The 26250-nt window shown below is 43.7% G+C and overlaps 2 protein-coding genes and 1 long non-coding RNA gene across 8 annotated transcripts in view; 1 reads left to right on the top strand and 2 right to left on the bottom strand.

Annotated features, from left to right (window-relative positions):
* Positions 1–2295: 2295 nt before the first annotated feature.
* On the bottom strand, positions 2296–16566 carry LOC118371857 (zinc finger protein 638). The gene is made up of 17 exons (XM_052464994.1): positions 16322–16566; positions 15889–16104; positions 13888–13983; positions 13672–13718; positions 13493–13560; positions 13251–13282; positions 12528–12623; positions 12153–12272; positions 11618–11752; positions 11356–11400; positions 10928–11068; positions 9549–10733; positions 8513–8872; positions 8155–8344; positions 3302–3430; positions 2983–3104; positions 2296–2621 (listed from the first exon to the last, which is right to left on the bottom strand). Exons 1-17 carry the CDS (start codon positions 16418–16420, stop codon positions 2586–2588), a joined length of 3117 nt encoding a protein of 1038 aa, XP_052320954.1. The 5' UTR covers positions 16421–16566; the 3' UTR covers positions 2296–2585.
* LOC127908028 (zinc finger protein 638-like) overlaps positions 16432–26250 on the bottom strand; it is a 22996-nt gene continuing 13177 nt past the window's right edge. For 3 of the 4 annotated variants that reach the window (XM_052464998.1, XM_052464995.1, XM_052464996.1), the window contains exon 2: positions 22795–24305. In XM_052464998.1, coding sequence (XP_052320958.1) covers positions 23140–24033 — 894 coding nt within the window. In that variant the 5' untranslated portion in view covers positions 24034–24305 and the 3' untranslated portion in view covers positions 22795–23139. Of the gene's footprint in view, positions 16582–18248; positions 18499–18622; positions 18653–20778; positions 20841–22714; positions 24306–26250 lie in introns of those variants that run through there. The other variant, XM_052464999.1, reaches the window with a different exon arrangement.
* On the top strand, positions 16598–18238 carry LOC127908030 (uncharacterized). 3 transcript variants are annotated; one of them, XR_008065969.1, is made up of 5 exons: positions 16650–16743; positions 16907–17092; positions 17155–17216; positions 17361–17546; positions 17609–18238. It is a non-coding gene; the product is annotated as an uncharacterized LOC127908030 (long non-coding RNA). The 3 variants fall into 3 exon arrangements; XR_008065967.1 differs by lacking the exon at positions 17155–17216 and having other exon boundaries at positions 16598–16743; XR_008065968.1 differs by lacking the exon at positions 17155–17216 and having other exon boundaries at positions 17361–17484.

Below are 26250 nucleotides of genomic sequence, written 5' to 3'. Positions count from 1 at the left end.
GTGTACCTATGATGAAAATTACAGGCCTCTCTCATCTTTTTAAGTGGGAGAACTTGCACAATTGGTGGCTGACTAAATACTTTTTTGCCCCACTGTACATACAGCATCTCTGCATTCCCAGATTAGGGCCTAATTAATTTCAATTGACCAATTTCCTTATGAGCTGTAACTCAGTAAAATATTGAAAATAGTTGCATATTGTTGGTCAGTATCCATTTAACATGATTCATAAGGTTTAATGGGGCACTTTTTTCATGACAAGGTGAAGGTGCTCTCTATTGAAATGGCACAACAGAATCATTCAGATTGATCAAAGCACAGTATATGACAACCATCTATAACTGAGGGATGTCTCCTTTCAAATATGGAACATGACAAAGTAGTAGAAGTAGAAATTGATGTTGCTGCAGCATTGCTCCTCTTCACAGTGGGAATACAGTCGACATGGGTGTCTTGATAGAGGTCACCTACTTAAAAAAAAAAGTTTTTAAAAATAATTTAACCTATTTAACTGGGGGCTGAGATTAAAATAAAAATATAGGACAAAACACAACAAGAGAGACAACACTACATAGAGAGACCTAAGACAACAATATAGCAAGGAAGCAGCACATGACAACACAGCATGGTAGCAACATGGTACAAACATTATTGGGCACAGACAACAGCACAATGGGCAAGAAGGTAGAAACAACAATACATCACGCAAAGCAGCCACAACTGTCAGTAAGAGTGTCCATGATTGAGTCTTTGAATGAAGAGATTGAGATAAAACTGTCCAGTTTGAGTGTTTGTTGCAGCTCGTTCCAGTCGCTAGCTGCAGCGAACTGAAAAGACAAGCGACCCAGGGATGTGTGTGCTTTGGGGAAAATTACGTGGATATATTGAAGCAACATCTCAAGACATCGGTCAGGAAGTTGAAGCTTGGTCACAAATGGGTCTTCCAAATGTACAATGACGCCAAGCATACTTCCAAAGTTGTGGCAAAATGTCTTAAGGACAACAAAGTCAAATGACTTTGTGTGGAAAATGTGTGGGCAGAACTGAAAAAGCGTGTGCGATCAAGGAGGCCTACAACCTGACTCAGTTACACCAGCTGTCAGGACTGGGTCAAAATTCAACTTAATGTGGGAAGTTTGTGGAAGAATACTCGAAACATTAGACCCAAATGAAACCATTTAAAGGCAATGCTACCAAATACTAATCGAGTGTATGTAAACTTCTGACCCATTGGGAATGTGATGAAAGAAATAAAAGCAGATATAATTGTTCCACTATTATTCTGACATCTCACATACTTAAAATAAAGTGGTGATCAGGGAGTTTTTACTAGGAATAAATGTCAGGAATTGTGAAAAACTGAGTTTAAATGTATTTGGCTAAGGTGTATGTAAACTTCCGACTTCAACTGTATATAGGTCCTGAGGAAGGAGGAAGCTTGGTCCCAGTGATGTACTGGTCTGTCTGATCACTATCAGGCAATGCAACCTGTCTGGATGCTCTCGATGGTGCAGCTGTTTTACTTTGGATCTGGGGACCCATGCCAAATCTTTTCAGTTCCCCGAGAGGCTAAAGGTGTTGTCCTGTCCTCTTCACAACTGTCATGGTGTGTTTGGACCATGTTAGTTTGTTGGTGACGTGGACAAGGAATTTGAAACTCTCGACCCGCTCCACTTCAGACCCGTCGATGTTAATGGGTGACTGTTCGTCCCTCCTTTTCTTATGGTCCACTATCAGCTCCTTTGTCTTGCTCACATTGAGAGGTTGTTGTCCTGGCACCACACTGCCAGTTCTCCAATCTCCTCCCTATCAGCTGTCTCATCGTTGTCAGTGATCAGAAACAATAAAAAACATGTTTTGTTTGTTTTAATTTATTTATGTTGACAGAATTCTCTTTTACAGAAATCAACTGTTGCAGTGAAGTAGTGAGTCATTGGAATGTATGGATTTTAAATAGCTACAGTATATAAAAGAGCACGATACCTTAACTAAAGCCAATATATTTCCATGTTAACATGAGGTTAGCCGTTTTAGCACAGTGGCTAGCTGTGCTATGGCTGGGGGGAAGCTAATGGTCCATGCATGAGTTGAACATGGAAATCAGTACATTTCCCTTTGTGTGCATGGACACCACACTGCTGAAGTAACAGTATTCAAATCAGGATAATGCATAAGTATATAGACAGAATTGCCCTGGTGGGGATGAATAAAGTTGTATTGAATAAGGGTAAAAGGTGACTCTGGTAAACATGTCTTCAAAAGGATGGTTTAAATTTCAAAACAAAGACACAGCGATTGAATAAAACACTTTATTTTCATTGTACACTGGTTTCTACTTTAATTTCTCCCTATTGAGTCACTTCTCTTCTATATCGTGGGAAAATAACTAACAAAAAGAAACAGTTATAAATGTGAGTGAGTGAGTGAGTGAGTGAGTGAGTGAGTGAGTGAGTGAGTGAGTGAGATTGGACCCATGGGGAAGAAAAACAAAAACAAGGAAGTGAGAAAAGAGTTAAGACAGGAATGAATCAGTCCGTGGTTGGGACACAGACAGTCAATATTTAACTCTTCAGCTCATCATGGAGTCAGTCTTTCTTCACTCTCCACTTCTCCAGGGATTTCTGTAGAAGAATAAAAAGAAAATCATGAGTGAGTATCTTACTTACTAGATAATGTTGATTCTATGTGGAACATATGGGTTCCATGAGAGACCGTCACTGCTGCCAAACTTAAACTGATGGTTTCCATGACCGGACACATTGCTTCATCTCCTATCAATGTATTCATTATCAAACACGTAACACCTGGACAACAAAAGCAATAAAACAGTTTCAATTCAGGAAGCAAACTGGAATTCCAAATGAGTTTTGCCATAGGAATTTACTCAATGGAATTGACCCCTTCCCTGATTGTCAAAATGTTATTTCTGATTGGTTGTTGATTTGTCAGTGTTGTTGCTGATTGGTTGTTTTGGGTTCTCACCTCCAGGTTCTGATGGTGTTTGAGGGTCTTGCAGTGGTTCTTCTCAGCCTCGCCAGTTCCGCTATAGAACTTAGAACACACCTTGCAGAAGAAGCCTGACTTGGGGACCAGAAACTCCATGCCTGATAGTGATCAAACAGACCAGAAACAAAACCTATTTTAACATATACAAACGACATGTGATTATACTATGAGACCGATGTAAAACACACACACACTATTCTGACAATCAATAAGCTTGACAAATGTATCATTAGAGCCACCCTAATCAATTTCAACAACTAGTTCATTGTCAAACGCAGCATCATTTGAGTCTTACCGACAGGGCTGTCAGGGTTGAAGGGAGGGATGCTGTAGTCTTTATAAAAGAGGGGGTCCATCTTCATCTTCCTCCTCGCCGTCTCCTCCTCTCTCTCCTCCTGAGATGTCCTCCTTCGCTTCGACTCCACTGAGATGAAAGAAGATGGAGGAAGGAAGGAGCAGGGTCATCACTGAGACCTTAACTGTTCTGTTTGAGTTTTCCTAGACCTGACAAGTCACCAAAATTCCTTAGTTCATTGTCAAACACAGCATTTGAGTCTTACCGACAGGATGTCTGTCGCTCGAGGTTGAAGGGAGATGCTGTAGTCTTTATAAAGAGGGGTCCATCTTCATCTTCCTCCTCGCCGTTCTGTCCTCTTTTCCTCTGAGATGTCTCGCTCCTCCTGAGATGTCCTCCTTCGCTTCGGCTGTCACTGACAAAAGAGAAGATGGAGGAAGGAGCAGGGTCATCACTGAGACCCCTTAATTACTGTTTGAGTTTTCCTAGACCTGACAAGTCACCAAAATGTCCTTTACAAAAAAAAATTTGAAATCATACACCATGAATCACAAAAATAAAAATCATACACCTTAAAAACAATCCAACTAACGTGGTTTCAGGCTGTCAACCAACCATATTTTTTCCTACAACTTCTCAAAGAACCCAGCTTTTCGTACCATCCTGCCATGTTTGCGATGATGAGGAGTGGCATAACACAAAACAGACTGGTAACCAGGTTAACATGAGCTTGCTACCACCATTGATTTGGCTGAGTTCACCTCTAACACATTTTATCATCTAGCCGTATAGTGGTTACCATAGCTACCATTGATCTACATACTAGGGCTGTAACGGTTCACCAAACCCACGGTTAGGTACGTATTGCGGTGTTGGTGCCACGGTTCAGTTTTGGTAGAGTGGGAACATGAAATGACAAACGTTACTGTAACATATTTTCTATGCCAGGTGAAATCGCGCCTCATTAGCTTATTATTACCAATGTATCCAAATAAATGTCACTAGAAATCAGTTTATGCAAATGCAGCTACTTACTGCAGCTGTTTTTCTGGTTGCACTTTTGACGAGTCTAAGTTTTTCCTTGCTAGCTAACTAGCCACCTATGGCTAAGAACGTTGCCAGCCAATATGGCAATGGAACATTTTAGAGAGAACAACTGGGTTGTGTCCATAGATACAGAACAAATAGACTGAACGACTGGATTGCATTTCTGGCAACTGATAGAATGAACGACCAGCCGGCTTGGGTAGAAACCCCAGATTTGTGTTGGGACTATATGTTTTGGAAGAATGAAAATTAGTATGAATAAATTTATCAAAATAACATTAAAAGTTAAAATTAAATTAATGTTTTATAAAAGGTTATAATGCCCTCAAGCCGGTGTTTGACACAGACCTAACAACACCCGTGCCAATATATCCTCAACACAGGCTTCTCTGGCATTCACTTAATGAACATATGGAATCTGGAATACCAACATTATAATTCTTATTAAATAAATTAAAATTGCTTCACTCTTCAGGGCACTGTTGTTTAGGGAGGTAGCCAACAACACAGCTAACACAATCACTTAAAACGTACGCTGAAAGATTGTAAACCAGCTGCAATTTGTTTCGTTTGATGACAGCTTTGCACACACTTGGCACTCTCTCAACCATCTTCACCTGGAATGCTTTATCAACAGTCTTGAAGGACTTCTCACACATGCGGAGCACTTGTTGGCTGCTTTTCTTTCACTCTGCGGTCCAACTCATCCCAAACCATCTCAATCGGGTCGGGTGATGGGAGGCCAGGTCATCTGATTCAAGCAGGACCACCCGGTTACTCAATCACTCTCTTTGGTCAAATAGCCCTTAAACAGCCTGGAGGTGGGTTTTGGGTCATTGTCCTGTTGAAAACAAATGACTGTCCCACTAAGCGCAAACCAAATGGGATGGCATATCCCTACAGAATGTTGTGGTTGCCATGCAGGTTAAGTGCTACTGAGTGACGCAGTGGTCTATAGCACTGCATCTCAGTGCAAGAGGCGTTACAACAGTCCCTGGTATGAATCCAGGCTGTATCACATCTGGCCGTAATTGGGAGTCCCATAGGGCGGTGCACAATTGGCCCAGCGTCGTCCGGGGTATGCAGTCATCGTAAATAATTTTGTTCTTAACGGACTTGCATAGTTAAATAAAAAAGGGTACCTTGAATTCTAAATAAATCAGTGTCACCAGCAAAGCACCCACACCATCACACCTACTCCTCCATGCTTCAAGGTGGAAACCACACCCAAGCAAGTCTCTCCTTATTGGTGTCCATTAGTAGTGGTTTCTTTGCTTTGAACTTATCCTCTGCAGCAAAGGTAACTTTGGGTCTTCCTTTCCTGTGGCGGTCCTTATGAGAGACAGTTTCATCATAGCGCTTGATGGTTTTTGCGACTGCACTTGAAGAAACATTCAAAGTTCTTGACATTATCTGGATTGGCTGACCTTTATGGTCTTAAAAGTAATGATGGACTGTCGTTTCTCTTTGCTTATTTGAGCTGTTCTAGCCATATTATGGATTTGGTCTTTTACCAAATAGGGCTCTCTTCTTTATACCACCTGTCATGACTGGCCTGTTCGGGTCTCCACCAGTGGGGGAGAGATCGAGAGGTATGGAGGTGGGGGATTTGAGACACCTCACGCCCATTGTAAATCTTAAAGCAGCAGACAAATGTATTTGTCCTCTCAGTATGGAGGAATGGAATGCATGATGGGCCTATGGAGAACCTACCTATAACATGCAATAAATGGACTTTTAGACAATATGTTTCAGACAAAATGGTAGTCATGACTATAGACAGAATATGAAAATGAATGTTGTTTTTGTTATCATAAGTTAAATGAAGACATTATAATCGAAAACATTGTAACTTGAAGAGTTTTCACAACAAGTACTTGATGCTGGCATAGTGTGGTGTGTGGAAAAAAAAAATGTCCAGATCAAAGAGAATGTTTTTTAAAGATGAAATGTGAAGTTAGTTGTCTAAATTGGATCTGAGTAAAATCCAGAACTTGTCTCGTAACTAGTTACGCCCAGAGAACTTGCCCTAAAGGCGGAAAGACCCATTTCTGACCTGAGGGTATAAAACATGTGAGTTAAGAATTAACATTTTAACTAAGTGACCACGAGCTGCAGCCAAGGTCCGATTAGTTGTAACACCAAAACACAACACGAGGTTGAAGACGACAAAGGAACCTTTTAACAATCTATGCTACGGATGAGGAGCTGTGACTGAGGGTAAATTCAAGCAGGACCACACGGTTATTCTCTCCAAGGAATCGTGTGAATACACTGCTTTCATTCTCATGCTGGAACCCCCTATATGGTTGATTAGCCGTCCTCAGAAGACCCCCTTTCAGAACAAGGGCGAGGAAACAGACCACTAAGAGAAAGGACACCGACATTGTGTGGACAATCAAGAGGGTTACACCCAATAAACAACAGAAGTGTTGCCATCAGAGGAGAAGTCGGAACTCGGGCCACGAGGAGACACCCCTTCAGAGACCTTCGACAAGTAATTACATCATTGTATTCTGACCCATAACAGCGGCAGTTCGGGGCAAGGTTAGGGTTAAACTAAGCATAGTTTACAAATGTACCCAAGTGTGCTTTTCTCTCGTGCACTCTTTCTCTTTTGAAATCCTAATTTCGTGCAACATGTGTCATATTGTGTTGGCACGCTAGGGACCTGTTTCATTGAACTAAGTTCTAATCATTAGCCTAGACCGTATATTATTATTATTTATTTACTAACAAGCTAAAATGATAAACTCAATTGGTGTGGTACAGACTTTTTTAATAGTTTGAATCGAGTTTGTGCAGATTATGCAAAGTTCAGAATGAGACTGTAGAGGAAATTAATTAGCGACTGTTGTGAAATCGATTTTCTGATAAGTTATTTTGAGCAATAGAAACTCAGCCAAAACTTTCCCATGGTGCCCCCAGGTTAACGAGTTAATACCCGACTCATTAAATACCTTATGAAGCTGGTTCAGAGAATGCGCAAAGCTGTCAAGGCAAAGGTTGGATACTTTGAAGAATCTCAAATAAACATTGATTTGTTTAACGCTCTTTTGGTTACTACATGATTATGTATGTGTTATCTAATTGTTTTGATGACTTAACTATTATTCTACAATGTAAAAAAGAATACAAATAAAGAAAAACCCTGGAATGAGTAGGTGTGTAAACTTGACTGGTACTGTGTACACACAGATGTTTTATTGATCTATTCATTTGGGTTCACAGTGCAGACCGATCTGAGGTCCCCATACCAAACGGTTCAGTACTAATGCTTGTACCATTACACCTCTACTACATGCAATTGGTTATCTGACCTCGCCACCACCAATCCTCTACAATGACCACAACCACTAATCTATGTAAACCAGGTTACCATTCATTGACCACTTGACAAAAAGGCGGGTGGCCAACTCGACCACTACTATGCATACAGTAGGCTGGCTACCATATCTCAAAACAACATTCTCCCTGTAGTCTTTTTCCTCCTGTGGCAAACAAGACAATATATACCTCAGAAAAAAAAGGTCAGGTAGGGACTACCTAAACTTGACCAAACCACTCATTTATTTTCCATTTCAGAACATTTCGCTACTGAACACAATCCAGTCTCCTCAGACAAATATGTTGCAGATTAACTTAACAGAGTTTGTTTCTTATCTTCCACTGGCCAGTTTCCTACCATATCTTCATACATTTTTATTTTATTTATTTATACAGGTAAGCACAGCAGACCAGATTTTATTTACAATGACGGGCTTTCGCGAGACAAGCATAGCATTGATATACAGTATGTTTCTTACCGTTCTGAGCAGACCTCTTCTCCCCGTCCTCCTCCACCTGTCCCACCTCATCCACCGTCAGAAACGTCCCCATGTTGAGGCCCTCCACTTGTCCATCCCGTTCCTCTTCTCCAGCGGCGCCAGGTGAGTCTGTGGTTGTGGACTCCTCAGTGACCTCGTCGCAGGTTGTCTTCGGCACAGTGACCACAGGCTGAAGGAGAGGAATGTTAGATAAGACTTTAGAAACACACATTTTTTTCCTTCCTCGGTTGAAGTAGTCTTATCACCGACCTGCTCGTTGTTGAATGCTATAGAGTTTCTATAGGCCTTTCTTTTAGGAAGGGATTACTCAAATAGGAAAGTGACTGGACACACTGACCTCTTTGATGTCATCCTGACAGTCAGGAAATGTCTCCTCTGTCACGTCCCCAGGTCCCTCTGCAGTCTTCACCGAACCCTCTGTGGTTGCTGGGGACAACCCCTCCTCCTTCTGTTCTCGTTTGTCCAGCGCTTCCTCCCGTACCTTGGCTGTCCCAGGCTCACCCTCCAACTCCATCGATGTAGTGTCAGCTGGTGCCTGCTGCTCCGCCTCAGAGGCTGTGGTCACAGGGTCGTTAACTGTAACCTCTGTGGTTGTCTCGGGGAGAAGGGGCACCGCAGCTGCTTCCCCCACCTCGTCCACAGTCACAAAGTCTTCCATGTCGAAGGGGACGTGCTTCTCACCTAACTCCTCCTCTTCCTGAAAGAACACATGACAGGGAACTTTAAAACCACCATTTTCTTCAAAATGGCAAGTCATTTCCCAAAATGATTGGAAAGTTGATATTGGCATTCTGTATTCATGATGGGTATATGACACTCTGGTTCACTGGAGATTCTCTCTCCATCCATACATGCACAGAGTACACCAAACATTAGGATCACTTTCCTAATATTGAGTTGCGCGCCCCCCCCCCCCGCTCTACAAGGTGTTGAAAGCGATCCACAGGGAAGCTGGCCTATGTTGACTCCAATGCTTCCCACAGTTGTGTCAAGTTGGCTGGATGTTCTTTGAGTAGTGGACCATTCTTGATACACAACGGGAAACTGTTGAGCATGGACAGAACTGCAACGCTGCTGGGTTTGACACAAACCGGTGTGCCTGGCACCTACTACCACACCCTGTTCAAAGGCACAAATATTTGGTCTTGCCCAATGGCACAAACACACAATCCATGGCTCAATTGCCTCAAGGCTTGAAAATCATTATTAAACCATCTCCTCCCCTTCATCTACACTGATTGAAGTGGATTTAACAAGTGGCCTCAATAAGGGATCATAGACTGTCCAGGTGAAAGCCTATCATGGAAAGCATTGTTAATGTTTTGTCCTCTCTGTATATAGAGTGAATACCAACACACTAGCCTCTCTCCTACCTGCTGTTTCTCCTCTCCGTTTCCTCTCCTGGACTCAGACCTGGCGCCGCTCTTCCCACTGTGCCGGCTCCCCTCATACCTCATAGAGGACCTGGACCCCGGTGATCCTGATGACCGTTCCCTGTGGGACCGCCTCTTCTCTCTCTCCCTCCTTCCTTTCTCCTTCTCCTCCTCTTGGGTCTTCATCCTCCTCTCCCTCTCCCTCCTCGCTCTCTCCCTCTCCTCCCTTTCCTCCTCGCGGGTCTTCCTCTTGGTGGCCTGCTCTCTTCCAGGCTCCCTGTCTCCACTGTGGTCTCTTCGGTTTCCAGTGGATGGCTTTTGGCCTGCAGGGGGCGCCTGAGCCTGCTCCTTCCTGGCCTGCTCAGCGCCGGCCCTACTGGTGGACCGGACCCTGCATTCCTCCAGCAGCACCTTCAGGATCTCTGGGGTCACTCTGGGTAGAGCCGGGGCAGCCTGAACATCTGGAGTCTCCTTATCTTTTGGTTGTTTACCTGGAGGATTCTCAGCTGCAGCCTGGTCGGTGGCAATCCTGGTAGAGGATCTGTTCCTGCTCTCCTGTCGTAAGGCCTCTATGATGGCTGCCATCACTTTTGGGGCTGGGGTGGCTGTTGTGGAACTGGAAACAGACATGTTTTCTGTCTCTGGTTTAGCAGCTTGAGGAGCGGAGGTAGCATCTGAGGAGACTGGTTCTTCGGACTCCGTTGTTGAAATGTCTACAACTTTCTCTGTGACGACCTCTCCACCCTGACCTCCAGGTTCTCTCTGGTTCACTCCTGCTGGCTGTAAGGGAGATGCATCAGGCTCCTTCTCTTGATCCTTTCTTCCTAATGCTGGAGACTTTGTGGCTTGAACCCCTTCTTCAACATTCATCCCTTCATTCCCTGGCTGAACCTCCTGTCCTTCAACCTTAGTATCAACCCCGGTTCCTGACTCCACCTTTAATCCTGACTGAGACAGTGAGTCCTCCTGGCCACCAGGGGGCATAGTGGTCTCTGCAGTCTGGGAGTCATTGCCATCAGTTGAAGCTGTTGAGCCGGCAGAGGAGATGTCGACTTTAGGTAGATCAGTCTTGGGATCAGGTTTCCAGGAGAAGGCAAGCTTGTTGTTCTGAACAATGCAGGGAAACTTCTGGAAGCGGTTGAAGACACTCTTGGCCATGTCTGCTGTTCCCATCTCAAAGATGATCTGCATGGGGTAAAGAAAACAGGATTGGATGGATGGCGTGGAATTACTATAGGCAGGGTAGATGCAAGACACTTGAACACATAAACAGTTAAACGTTCCTCTCTAAGATGTCCCTCCCGTAGACAGACACTTAAGCACACAAAGACCCCCCCCGTCCCCCAACACACACCCCTCCCCACCCACAGGTCCCTCACCTTGTCCTTGAGTGCCAGAGTCTGTTGGACTGTGCCGAAGCGCTGGACCAGTTTCTGGATCTCAGTTGGGCCGGAGGGCGTGGCCGGGATATTACTGACAACCAGGAGACGGTTCCAGTCATCATCATCACCTCCCACCTCCTGCAGGACGTATTGGAAACATTGAAATGTATTCATCAATTACAAAAACCTTTACTTGTATCAATTATTAGAAGCTCAACTTCATAAATAGTTGTTAGAAATTGTAAAGGGACTCTGCAATAATATATGGTCTTGGGTGCGATTAATTTCATTAGGTTAAATCATGTTTTAACATACAGGTCTTAAATCAGTTGGGATTGTCTGTTTTTCTACCTTTTCCTTGAGGTGGCAACAATGCTATTATTAAGAGCCTTTTAGGTTAGCTGAAGCAACAGTAAAATACTCACACTAACAGAATTCCTGGGTCCCATCAATGAATGGAAAAGTGCCACCTGTGGTAATAAAATGGAATAAAAAGTTATTTATGTCATCACTGATCAGAGAAGAATAAGTTGAATGTGCATAAACACTCTTTTCATAGTGGACATTTATCATACTTTGCAGCAACCAGCTGGAATTAAGTGAAGAAAACTGCCCAGAACAGAGGATGCTGGAGATGCACGGTTGAGGCCCTAATAGGGATCAGTCAGTCAAGCCACAGCATCTTACCGGTCTGTTGAAGTCCACCAGGAGGTTTGGAAGCAGGCTCATGTTCAGAACAGAGTCGTTGATGCTGACAGGCATGTCGGTGTAAACTTTCACCATCTCCTGGGCTGTCTCCACATCCTGCATGGTGACCAGAGCCTGGCGAAGACCACAAACAGACAGTCAGTCATATTGGGCACACAAGTTATATTGTTTAAAAATCGATGTGAAAATCATATGATATTGCCATTATACTGATTATTTTACCCAAAGCATCTGACAGAACATTTGACACTGCCAATATATTCAGCAGGTCCTACGTTGGAGTCAAATTCCAAACCCTGGTCCTCCAGTACACCCAACAGCACACATTTCTGTTGTAGCCCTGGACAAACACACCTGGTTCAACTCATTGAGCGCCTGATGATTAGTTGACAAGTTGAATCTGGTGTGCTTGTACAGGGTGTACTGTTGGGGTACTGGAGAACCAGGGTTGAGAAACACTGCCCTAAGCCACATAATGTGAAAGTGAGTGATTTATTGCGGATAGCGTGCCTACCTCACTGGGCTTGGTGATGAGGAGGATCTTGACAGGTGTTCCGAAGGGCTGGGCCAGCTTTGCGATATCAATCTCGGAGCAGCCGCTTTCAGGAAGTCCAGTAATCTTGACCATGCCCCTCTAAAAAGGTCAAACCACAGGAGACAAAGACCGTCGTAATCAAGACGTGGAGTATTTAGTGAGGTAACAAAAGAAAACGGTCAGAACGTTGTGTACAGAGATATCATGAATAGAGCTGACAGTCACACAATTTCCTATTCTACCTGTCCTGACGGAGCCAAATCAAGGCTAATCTACATGATAGATTTCTATCTAAACGTTCCATAATGTAGCATCCCCTGCCTGGGCCTATGAGATATCAGTTCAGTTCTGCACCTTGTTTTCCCTCTGTAGTCTTTTGAGTCTCTCGAGCTGTCCCGCTCTACAGCCCCTCTTCCTCTTCCTCTGTGGCTTCACCTGCTCCCTGTGTATCTGTTGGGAAACCCATTTAATCTTACAGCTCAGACACCGCTGACTGGCTGGCTGGCTGGCTGGCTGACTGGCCGGCTGACTCCATTTCTTATTGTTTTAAGTGTTAAAGATGAACTGAAACACTAAACTTCCCAACACCCAGGACCTGTATACTAGGTGGTGTCAGAGGAAGCCCCCCACCCCCCCCCAAAACAATCTCCCAAGTAATACTGTTCTCTCTGCTACCGCACAGCAAGTGGTACTGAAGCACCAAGTCAAGGAGTAAAAGGCTCCTAACAGCTTCTACCCCCAAGCCACAAGACTGTTGAACAATTAATCAAATGGCCACCCAGACTATTTACATTGAACCCCCCCCCTCTCATTTTTACACTGCTGCCACTCAATGTTTATTATCTGTTACGCAATTTTCTTCCGCTATTTTTTTACTTTTGTTTTTGTAGTAAATCTTTTCTTAACTCCATTGCTGGATAAGAGCTTTCACAGTAAAGTCTACACCTGCTGCATTCGGCACGTGACAGCAGTCACTTACTTGTATTTCTGTAGATGTGATATACAAGATTTAAATACTTCATTCAATTGTAATAGACATACTGGCAAATAAGAGACAGATAAACAAAAATAAAGCACCTCATTTGAATTCTTCTGACCAACGCTGGCTTCTGTGGGGGGGAAAAGTATAATGTTACATTTCACAACTCTTATTGATCAGATCTAAACATCATTAGTTGATTAATATACAAGACATTAAGGCTGGCACCCTATTTGCTATTTAGTGCAATACTTTTGAGCAGAACACAATGCACTATATAGGGAATAGGGTGCCATTTGGGATGCATTCCAAAAGAACATTAAGTTTATGTTTTTTCTACCTGGGACTTTGACGGTCAAGTTGGCCTCGTTGGGGGCCGCAGGTGTCTTTGGAGCACCGATCACTTCTCTATGGAGAGTAGTGAAATGTGTGAACATCTGCCTCCGTAATAACACACAAGTGGCAAAGTTCAGGGGTCAAAGATAACCCTAGTATACACAGGTAATGCATAATACTTACCCCTTTATAATGACAGGTATGGAGGAAGTAAGCTCCTCCTCGCCATTCTGTAAAACAAAGAAAAAAACAGATTCAATTTGATCAATCATCACCTTTCTTTATATTTAATTTTCTCCTCTTTCTGTCATGAGCCAATTCTATGATATTCAATCCAGTGGATGAATACCCAGCTGGGAGCGGAGGTGGCTTTGGTACGGTAAGCAGGAAGGGACAAACCTGGTCGGAGACAGAGATGGGGTGTTCCCGTATGGTGAGAGTGAGGCACTCAGCCAGTGCTTTAGCATCCTGCTCTTTCTGCATGCAAACAGTGGCCTGCAGGAACAGAGACGCCAAGAGGGGTAGATGTTAGACAGATGGATACAAAACTAGTGATGGGGGACGGGGGACGGTACAGTACATGATATCTGAATATCATTTTTGCACCAGTGGGTGTACCTGCACCATTACTCTGGCTTCATAGCTTGTTTCTTTTTTCTGAATAGGAAGCCATTTTTTTGCACTTTTAATTCCATGACAAATCAAAACTTGTTTTATCATGGCACTCTTGTACCTTTGCAGCAGACATACCGTGAGCATTATGTTTGGAACATTGAATCGCAACAAAATAACGATATTGAATGCAATACATATTGTGAGGTCCCTGACACAAGAGCATTAGTGAGGTCAGAAACCGATGTTGAGCCAGGCCTAATCGCCCAACAGGGGGCGTTCCAAATCATACCAAAGGTGTTTGATAGGGTTAAGGTCAGGTCTCTGTGCAGGCCAGTCAAGTTCATCCACACAGATCTTGACAAACCATTTCTGTAAGACCTCGCTTTGTGCATGGGGGCATTGTAATGCTAAAACAGTAAAGGTCCTTCCCCAAACTGTTGTCACAAAGTTGGAAACACAGAATAGTCTAGAATGTCATGCTATAGCTTTAAGATGTCCCTTCACTAGAACGGGCCTATCCCGAACCATGAAAAACAGCCCCAGAACATACCTCTGCAACCAAATTTTACAGTTGGCACTATGCATTGGGGCAGGTAGAGTTCTCCTGGCATCCGCCAAACCAAGACTCACCCGTCAGACTGACAGATGGTAAAAAGTGATTAATCACTGCAGAGAACGCATTTCCAATGCTCCAGAGTCCAATGGCGGCAAGCTATACACCACCTCAGCCGACGATTGGCTTTGCGCATGGTGATCTTACGCTTGTGTGCGGCTGTCGGCCATAGAAACCCATTTCATGAAGCTCCAGACAAAGAGTACTTGTACTGACGTTGCTTCTAGAAGCAGTTTGAAAATCAGTAGTGTGTTGCAACTGAGGACAGACGATTTCTACGCGCTACGTGCTTCAGCACTTGGCGGTGCCGTTCTGTGAGCTTGTGTGGCCTACCATGTCACGGCTGAGCCGTTGTTGCTCCTAGACGTTTCCACTTCACAATAACAGCACTTACAGTTGACCGGGGCAGCTCTAGCAGGGTAGAAATTTCACCAATTAGATTGTTGGAAAGGTGGCATCCTATAACGGGGCCATGTTGGTCGTCACTGAGCTCTTCAGTAAGGCCATTCTACTGACAAAGTTTGTCTATGGAGATTGCATGGCTGTGTGCTTGATTTTATACACCTCTCAGCAACGGGTGGCAGCAATAGCCGAATCTACTCATTTGATGTCGTGTTTACATACTTTTGTATATATATTTAGTGTATCAGTGTTTCCGCTGCAGTCATATATATGTAGTGCTGTGCCACGGCAAAATCATTCCCGCCACAACAAAACAATATGGACGATTTCACGAAGACGTTACTAATATATCTCTGCCTGGCACACTTTGAAGATGTTACAACAGTCCACATGTACTTTTTGGAAGCTAACCAGTTAATATAATAAATGCAGAGGGGCAACAACATGCTTCAGCCTATTTATTGAGCCCTATAAAATCAGTTTAAGTTTTTCCCCCCAAATTCCATTTCATCTGTTTATTTTTCACAGGTTTCCATTTTCTCTCTGAAAAATCACACTTATAAACAGGAAAACAAACACATTGGATGTTAAGTCCAGAACTATGCTTAAACTGAGGGATTTTGATGGGTATTTTTTTTAAATTATGCAGGGCCGGGGAAATCGACTCCAGGGGGTAAACAAGATGTCTTCATACTTAGCAAAAAGACACCACTTAGCATTAAAGGGTATGATGCCTAACTTGACACTCCCACACAGTTATTTATACTCACTTTACTGTATTGCGGCTGCCCCTGGTTCTCATCCCCCTCCTCGTTCCTGATGATGAGGACGTTGGTGACCTTGCCGAAGGACTGCACCAGTGACACCACTTCCTGGTACTTGGCATCTACAGGGAGGCCAGACAGATAGAGCAAGTAGGAACCTGGAGGATTCTTCTTCTGCTGCGTTGGATTCGGCTTCTTCTGTGGCGCGCTGGAGGACTGGAGCTAAAATCAAGGAAGGAAGGTTTACAAGCACTGCTTGGGTTGGATGGGAGTGTGAAGAAGCTGCCTATAAGTTAGTTCTAATTCAATTTGCGAATTTTCCCTAATGATATTACTACTGAAAGTAATGATTACTGATAATGAGGTTAATCTTAAGAGCCCTAATGACACTGTGCAGAGCAAACAAAAGATTGAACCAAAAGCTCTGCGAAGGGCACACCTCTGAGTCCTGTCCTAAGGCGGTCTCCTTCCCGGCCGCTGGCTTGGCGCCTGGCTTAGAGGAAGCAGAGGAAGATGGGCGATGTGGCTTCTCAGACATGGACGCCGGAAACTTGCTGGTGGACGACAAATAGGACTCAAGTTTCCCGGACTCGTGTTTCCCAGAAACCCCTGCTCTGTTGCCGTGGCCAGTCGCACACTTGGCGGGGTCATTTCTGGAACGCTTCAGGCCTTCTCGAGAGGAGCTCCCAGTAGATATCCCTGGATTTAGGGGAGACACATGTCTGGGCTATAATGAGGTAAATATATCACAGTAGATATCCCTGGATGTAGGGGCGACACATGTCTGGGCTATAATGAGGTAAATATATCACAGTAGATATCCCTGGATGTAGGGGCGACAGATGTCTGGGCTATAATGAGGTAAATATATCACAGTAGATATCCGTGGATGTAGGGGCGAGATGTCTGGGCTATAATAAATATATCACAGTAGGGGTCGACAGATGTCTGGGCTATAATGAGTAAATATATAACAGTAGATATCCCTGGATGTAGAGGCGACAGATGTCTGGGCTATAATGAGGTAAATATATCACAGTAGATATCCCTGGATGTAGGGGCGACAGATGTCTGGGCTATAATGAGGTAAATATATCACAGTAGATATCCCTGGATGTAGGGGCGACAGATGTCTGGGCTATAATGAGGTAAATATATCACAGTAGATATCCCTGGATGTAGGGGCGACAGATGTCTGGGCTATAATGAGGTAAATATATCACAGTAGATATCCCTGGATGTAGAGGCGACAGATGTCTGGGCTATAATGAGGTAAATATATCACAGTAGATATCCCTGGATGTAGGGGCGACAGATGTCTGGGCTATAATGAGGTAAATATATCACAGTAGATATCCCTGGATGTAGAGGCGACAGATGTCTGGGCTATAAAATGAGATATCCCTGGATGTAGAGGCAAATATATCACAGTAGATATCCCTGGATGTAGGGGCGACAGATGTCTGGGCTATAATGAGGTAAATATATCACAGTAGATATCCCTGGATGTAGGGGCGACAGATGTCTGGGCTATAATGAGGTAAATATATCACAGTAGATATCCCTGGATGTAGGGGCGACAGATGTCTGGGCTATAATGAGGTAAATATATCACAGTAGATATCCCTGGATGTAGGGGCGACAGATGTCTGGGCTATAATGAGGTAAATATATCACAGTAGATATCACTGGATGTAGGGGCGACAGATGTCTGGGCTATAATGAGGTAAATATATTACAGTAGATATCCCTGGATGTAGGGGCGACACATGTCTGGGCTATAATGACGTAAATATATCACAGTAGATATCCGTGGATGTAGGGGTGACAGATGTCTGGGTTATAATGACATCGATATATTACAACAAAAAGGAAGGTATTTGGACATAAATCATGGACATCGAACAAAACAAACATTTATTGTAGAACTGGGACTCCTGGGAGTGCATTCTGATGAAGATCAAGGTAAGTGAATATTTATAATGTTATTTCTGACTTCTGTTGACCCAACAACATGGCGGGTACCTGTATGGCTTGTTTTTGTGTCTGAGTGCCGTACTCAGATTATTGCATGGTGTGCTTTTTCAGTAAAGTTTTTTTTTATTTTTTATAAATCTGACACATAAGAATAAGAAGGACTTGTAAGTAAGCATTTTACGGTAAGGTTTCCGCATGTGACAAATAAAGTTTGATTTTATATATTACAGTAGATAGGGGTAACAAATTACGTCTGGGTTATGACGATGTAGCACAGGGCAGATATATTACAGTGCCAACAGACTAGCACTCCAGGAATACGCTTCATCTGGGTCTGGGAAACTGTGTCAACCACTAGCCCAGATTAGCATCTAGACAAAGTGGCTTACCTGAGGATTCACTGGTTCTCTTCTCCGGCCTGTGAGCACTGGAGGCAGAACCCCGATGGGACTGGGAGGGGCTGTGCCGACCAGAGGTGTGGGGGCGTGTCCATGGGATGTAGGCGGAGAGATCCTTCGGCTTCGGTCCAGAGGGGGTTGGAGAGGGGACCAGGACAAGGAACGGGAGACTGAGCGGGAGGGAGAGCGTTCTAGGGACTGCCAGGTGGCAGAAGCATCCTGACCTTGAGACGGGTCCCTCCTGGTTTGGGGCAAAGAGGGGAGAGAGGAGTCAGAAGAACAATATGACATTAAAAAATAAAAAGGTGCGATTGGATAATCAGGGTGAAAAATAGGTAGTCCTACATTTTAGGAACATCTCTCACCTTGGGACATTTGGATTCCAGTCTGGATACCTTTGGGGGGGAAAGAAGAGACATGAGTATATCATCCATGGGTTATTGTTGCGTATTGATGGGTTAGGTTAGTTAACTCTAAGTCTAAGCCGTTGCGGGGGAGGGTTACAAAGCTAACATATGGAATTGTTTTAAGATGGCCAAACCATGGATCATTTAGCTATTTGATTTCAAATTTCTAGTAAACATTTAAGATTTTCAAAAAGCTAAAAAAAAAAAAATTAAAATCCAGAGAATCACATTGTAGGATTTATTTATTTATTTGCAAATTATGGCGGAAAATAAGTATTTGGTCAATAAAAAGTTTCTCAATACTTTGTTATATACTTTCATTGGCAATGACAGAGGTCAAACGTTTTCTGTAAGTCTTCAAAAGGTTCACACACTGTTGCTGCTATTTTGGCCCATTCCTCCATGCAGATCTCCTCTAGAGCAGTGATGTTTTGGGGCTGTTGCTGGGCAACACAGACTTTCAACTCCCTCCAAAGATTTGCTATGAGATTGAGATCTGGAGACTGGCTAGGCCACTCCAGGACCTTGAAATGCTTCTTACGAAGCCACTCCTTTGTTGCCCGGCGGTGTGTTTGGGATCATTGTCATGCTGAAAGACCCAGCCACGTTTCATCTTCAATGCCCTTGCTGATGGAAGGAGGTTTTCAATCAAAATCTCACAGTATATGGCCCCATTCATTCTTTCCTTTACACGGATCAGTCGTCCTGGTCCCTTTGCAGAAAAACAGCATGTTTCCACCCCCATGCTTCACAGTAGGTATGGTGTTTTTTGGATGCAACCCAGCATTCTTTGTCCTCCAAACACAACAAGTTGAGTTTTTAACCAAAAAGTTATATTTTGGTTTCATCTGACCATATGACATTCTCCCAATCTTCTTCTGGATCATCCAAATGCTCTCTAGCAAACTTCAGACAGGCCTGGACATGTACTGGCTTAAGCAGGGGGACACGTCTGGCACTGCAGGATGGGAGTCCCTGGCGGGGTAGTGTGTTACTGATGGTAGGCTTTGTTACTTTGGTCCCAGCTCTCTACAGGTCATTCACTAGGTCCCTCCGTGTGGTTCTGGGATTTTTGCTCACCGTTCTTGAGAACATTTTGACCCCACATGGTGAGATCTTGCGTGGAGCCCCAGATCGAGGGAGATTATCAGTGGTCTTGTATGTCTTCCATTTCCTAATAATTGCTCCCACAGTTGATTTCTTCAAACCAAGCTGCTTACCTATTGCAGATACAGTCTTCCCAGCCTGTGGCAGGTCTACAATTTTGTTTCTGGTGTCCCTTGACAGCTCTTTGGTCTTGGCCATAGTGGAGTTTGGAGTGTGACTGAGGTTGTGGACAGGTGTCTTTTATACTGATAACAAGTTCAAACAGGTGCCATTAATACAGGTAACGAGTGGAGGACAGAGGAGCCTCTTAAAGAAGAAGTTACAGGTCTGTGAGAGCCAGGCATCTTGCTTGTTTGTAGGTGACAAAATATTTATTTTCCACCATAATTTGAAAATAAATTCATTAAAAATCCTACAATGTGATTTTCTGGATTTTTTTTCTTATTTTGTTGAAGTGTACCTATGATGAAAATTACAGGCCTCTCATCCTTTTTAAGTGGGAGAACTTGCACAATTGATGGCTAATAAGTGTTCATTCAGTATTGTTGTCATTATTACAAATAAAATTGGCCTATTAAATCGGTACCGGCTTTTTTTTGGTCCTCCAATAATCAGTATCGGCGTTGAAAAATCATTATCGGTCGACCTCTAGTTGGCACATCAGCATTAACGACGTCAGACGAGTCACGACACTTCTCAAACCGCTCGGGACCCTACAGACATCTTCGGGAGAAGACTGATTTTCGGGATGTCTCATGGTCTGATAAAACCTGCTGTGGCTCGGCCAACTATCATGGACGCGGAAGGCCGACATAGATGGACGCGGAAGGCCGACATAGGAGGATGTGATGGATTGAGACAGACCATGCAAAAAAAAAGATATCTGATATCATGGATTTTGATGGTATTTATTTAATGTTTTACTTAGACTGATGGGTGCTTCTATAGACATAAGGATTTGAACTGCCAGCATAGTTTTAGCAACAACAAAAAATGTAAACACCCACTTGTTGCGCAGATCTCTGCAGCTAGCTGTGTGGTTGACTGTGTTCACGTGATCGATCCAGTCCTGGCAGGAAAAAAACAAAATAAAACAAATAATGGTTAGATATCTACCAGAGTCCAGCAGAGAGATGTGATTGGTAGGATCACATGTACACCATCATAGTGCCTATGCGTGTGTATGCATTAAGGAGAATGGTGGAAATGTATATTTAGGGGTATTGTTGATATGTGTAGGTCTTCCATATCTTGAATGCATTCCTCAACAAGCTATCAAAAATATATGTATTGAAACTACTTGTTTAAGTTTGAGGCATCAAATCAAATGGCAAAGTACTAAAGAAGGTATCAAGATTTGAAGTTATCAAAAGAGACATTTTGGCAACAACCTGTAAAAAAAACATGTAAATTGCAAAATGGTGTTTCTTGTATTAAAACAGCATTGATAATGTTTTTGTACACTGCAGAAGAGTGAATACTGGGTAAAGTTAGTCCTCTTCACCACAAATACGATTCAGCTTTTGCAGTTATATCCATGTCTTCTGTAATCTTCATCTTCTTCGTCATTAGCAGAGTACGGGTCAGGCTACTTTTTCAGGAGCAAATTTCTCTCTTTTTTTCTCCTTGATTGTTTAGTGGTTTTAATTGTTGAACAACTCAACAGTAACACCAACCATATATGGATTTACAAAGGAACGGTTTGAAAGGAGAAGACACCGTGTACGGTTAGATGCACACAATAATGCCATTTTGTGGATAGTCAGATCAATAAAGTAGTTTAATGAAAACGTTTCCATGCTTTGCCAGAAGAACAATTTCCTTAATAGTGCTGTTTACATGGACACATCTGGAATCAGGCTACCTGATGGCACTGACAAATGCAGAAAATTGCCAATCAAAATATACATTCTCCCACAGCGACCATGTTATTTTTGGGAAGCATATTTGATTCTGATTTCGGACATATAAAGTTTGTATGTGAAAACTATTTTTAAAGATGCATACATTGTTGTTCCGAATTCCCTTCACTCTCGCTAAAGACAGAGGCTCGCTCAGCTGGTGCTAGCACAACAACAGATCACTGCTGGAATGCCAATTAAGGTATTTATATGTCCAAATAAAATGAAAGATTGTACAGAAAACTTGGTGCTTCAAACCTGGTGCTTCAATCGGCGTAAGCTCACCAAACGTACAAACTGTTTATGTGAATCAGAACTGTTAAACCATTGCTTAATTTTTATTTATTTTTGTAAGTAGAATCAAATATGTGATGTATTTCACTGTGTTTTATGCCTGGTGTGTATATAAAAGTGGTTATGGTGTTTAAAGGAAAAATCCAACCCACAACTCTTTTTTTTCTCCTTTCTTCATTAGTCCATTGTTGATAGTCCCAAAAGGTTTTGCATCACCATGACAATGTGGCAAGTGACACTTTGCTTCTTGACAGTCGAATATCTTGAAAACTTGACTGCTGACATTCAAAATGCTGTGGTACTGTATCAACAGTGGACTAATGGAAGCAAATTCAAAATATAGTTTGAGTGGATTTTTCCTTTAACTGCATTGGGCCTTTATAAAAGCTTAAAGGGATACTTTGTGATTTTGGCAATGAAGCCCTTTATCTACTTCCCCAAAACCAGGGGAACTCATTGATACCATTTCTCTGTATCCAGAATGATGGACGTTAGAAGTAGCTTTGCAAGCCAAAGCCAACTAGCATCAGCACAACAACTGGAAGTCTATGGTATCTACTAGCATGCTAGCAGTTGCAAAAGACTTCCAGTTATTGCGCTAACGCTAATAAGCAACGTCCTAACTGGACGCAGAGACAACAAATGGTATCCACGAGTTCATCAGACTCCAAAATCCTGAAGTATCCGTTTAACAAAAACAAAATCTCTGCTTGGCGAACAACATGTGCGGTACAGGTACGGTACTCACCTTAGCCCGTTCACATTGCATGTCGCACAGGGAGCAGGTGTGGGGGTACACCTTCGGAGGGTCCGCCGAGAAATCACCTATCATGGTGGGTGTTGGGAGCCTCTTGGTTGCGCTAGAGCTGCGTTTGGCACCGGAGGGTCTGGTTGATTTTGACGACTCACTCCTGGCTTCGAACTGTGGCCTTGATCTGGACCCTTCGCGCTCCGACCGAGATCTTGATGGCGGCTCTCTGACGGGCGTTCTTTTGTGCTTGTGAGTGTCGGGGGATTGGAGCACGCCTCCTGTAGTCTTTGTCTTTCTTTGAGTCGGAAGAGTCGTCGTGCCGCCTTGGGGATTCAGCTTTACGTTTCAAAGATGAACCGGTGGACTTTGACTCTGGTTTAGTTGCTCTCTCCTTGGACGGTAGCTCGCGTTTGTAAGAGTCCCTACCCTCTTCCGCCGCCCCTACTCGCATGGCCGTAGTCGATAACTTTACCCGCCGTTTGCGTCACACTCAGAAAAGTTGGGATGTTGGTCGGACATGAATGTGCAGGATGCCGCTGTGGTGGAGAAAGACGCAGCGGTGGCGGCAGGTTAGGAATAGCAGGGAGAGTTTGAGAGAACGCAGGAGGGCCTGTGTTTCTGTTTGTTTTGTGTATCTGTATGTCACGTAGGATGAAGGGCAGAGTGTCTGGAGTTAGTTGGTCATCAGGGTAGTGGCTGAGAACCTCCAGGTCATCGTTTGACAAACCGAAGCCGGCCAGGATACTGCCTGCGCTCTCAGGTACGTACAGACCCTGCATGTTTCCACCCTGTGGACGAGCCGGTTGAGAAACAGGAGCATTCCAGCTTTGCATGCCCCCTCCTGAATGCCCGCTGTTGGGGTTAGCATGAGAGTGGGAGGACTGCTGGAGGTGCTGCTGCTGATTGAGACCAAAGAGTTTACTGGGAGTCTGGTAGTTGGACCAGTCCACATCTTGCATCTGATTCTGCTGGTCATCGCAGGAGAGCGAAACAAGGTTGTTGCTGTTAGAATAGGCAGTCTCTGAACTCCCACCCCGACCGTCCCCGTGCATGCGGGGATCTACACAGTGCTGCCGGGGGATCTGGTTATTCTGGTTGAGTAGTCGGTGGTCCTCGTCCCTCCCACCCTGAACACGGACAGAGATCGCTGACTCCAGCTCCTCGTGTAGCCGAGTTTGCGGCGGGAACTGACCCGCCTGGTAGCTGTTCATCTGGGCCATGTTGTTGCCGCCCGTAGAGTGGCCCGGTTGTTGTTGATGGTATGGCATGTTCCTGGGCCTGTTGAAGGGTGCCCCCTGTTGCTGAGGCTGGTACATGACGGGGCGAGCGGCTGAGCGATGTTGTTGGCAGCTGCTTGCTGGAGAAGGTTGAGCAGGGCCCGTTGCTGGTTGCCGTGGTTACTGGCAGCGGCGATGATGCTCAGTTGGTGCAGGGCTAGCTGGGCTTCGACCTGGGCCAGGCAGATAGCCGCGGACGGTCCGAAGAGGAACGGGGTTCCCGGCCTATGGTACCGAAGGCACTGGCTGCCCTATCTGCCCAAGCTGATAGAGGGTAGAGCTGGGATGGACTTTCTGTGAGCAACGCGAAGCTGAGAGGTGGAAAGCAGAAACAGGATTACAGATGCTGGGCCTCCTGAATTTTGATTTGCTTGAATTATTTCTTCTTATTGGTATTCTTACAGGAGGGGTCCCTATGTAGTGAGAAATGTCTATGATTTCACCATTTTTGTTTCCTTTTAAATTGAGGGGAGGGAAAATTCCATCATCTTCTCTTAAACATCTTGCAGTCATGCTCTTTTACAGGGTGGAAAAGCAAAGAAATGTTAACTATTCAACACCATTAGACTTACCATCAATTTGATACAAAGGCCAATAAAATAATAACATGTGTAAGTACAAAAATAAGTACAACAACGAAACGTACCCAATGGCACTTGTTTTGGACCTACTCACCACATTAACCATTTTCTGGGAGAAAAACTCAACTGAGCTAATGGGCATGTTAAGATGTCCTAGAAGAATGGAGCCATTGCTACTTGCATCAGGTGTCACAGAAAACAGACCATTACTTACTTACACAACTCAATCTGATTTGGATAAAAGACCAGCAACCTACTATAAAAATCAGTGGTATTGTGAGATATTTAAAAGGCTGCCGCTGGAGAAAACAAATTCCATACTTCAGAACAAGGTGGGGAAATATGGGACCCCTTAATGCTATCTTTCCCCTAATCTTGCAGATACCCTGAGAAATGTCATGGGTAATAAGAAAGAATGTTTGTTTTTGTTCATGTAAAAAAAATGTAATTATGTAATGTATAGGTAACTGTCAAAATAAAGTAAACACCAACATAAAGTGTCTTAATAGGGCCTTGGACCACGAGCCGTCAGAACAGCTTCAATGCGCCTTGGCATATTCTACAAGTGTCTGGAACTCTACTGGAGGGATGCAACACCATTATTCCACAAGAAATTCCATCATTTGGTGATTTGTTGATGGTGGTGTAGAATTGGGTTAAGATCTGGTGACAGATGGCCATAGCATATGGTTTACATCGTTTTCATTCAACAAACCATTTAGTGACCACTCGTGCCATGTAGATGGGGACATAGTCATCTTGGAAGAGAACACTCCCATCAGGATAGAAATTCTCCACCATAGGTTGACGGTGATCACTCACTCAGATTGGCTGTGTATTTCTTGCCATTTACCTTGCTCCCCCCCCTTAAGGGACTGAGTGGACCTAAACCAAATGTTCACTTCAGTGAACTGTCGGAAACATGGAAATGTATTATTCTAATTCCATAGTTAGAATATAATAGCGGACACTTTGAATACAGTGCTGGTTGACATGAAAATGAACAAAAATGCCATAGAGACAGGGTAGCAACCAAAGTGTTGATAGGTGTTTCTTAGGGGACCCTATAATCTTTGGCTACATGTAAATGTTCTCTTAGCTACTGCATGTAGAAAACATACTCAGGCTTCACGTATCCCTCTGATTTAGAAGATAATGTTGCACAAACATTCTGATTTAGGTCTACACCATCACTGGTATTATCAGACTGTATAGCTAGTTCAATTTTCTCTGACTCAGTACATTTATTAGCTAACGGGGCTAAGTATTTGTTGAAAGCAGCACAGAAAGAGAGTGGAAAGAGATGACTCAAGTAGTGGAGTAAACTATAAAAATGGACATTACACATGGCATATCAGATTTAACAAACCAAGCATTCAAATACCGGTATAGAAGGTAAAGTAAAAACCCAAACCGGTCCGTACACCAAATACCAGTATATTTGAGCAATAAGGGAAGGAGGTGTGGTATATGGCCAATATACCACAGCTAACGACGGTCCTTAATCACGATATAATGCGGAGTGACTGGATACAGGCCTTAGCCATGGTATAGTGGCCATATACCACAAACCCCAGACATGCCTTATTGCTATTATGAACTGGTTACCAAAATAATTAGAGCAGTATAAATAAATGTTTTGCCAAACTCGTTGTATACAGTGATATACCACAGC

The sequence above is a fragment of the Oncorhynchus keta genome, chromosome 16, assembly GCF_023373465.1.
Source record: "Oncorhynchus keta strain PuntledgeMale-10-30-2019 chromosome 16, Oket_V2, whole genome shotgun sequence".
Lineage (NCBI taxonomy): Eukaryota > Metazoa > Chordata > Actinopteri > Salmoniformes > Salmonidae > Oncorhynchus > Oncorhynchus keta.
The sequence above is the reverse complement of the archived record's forward strand: the minus strand, read 5'-3'. Positions and strand labels throughout refer to the sequence as shown.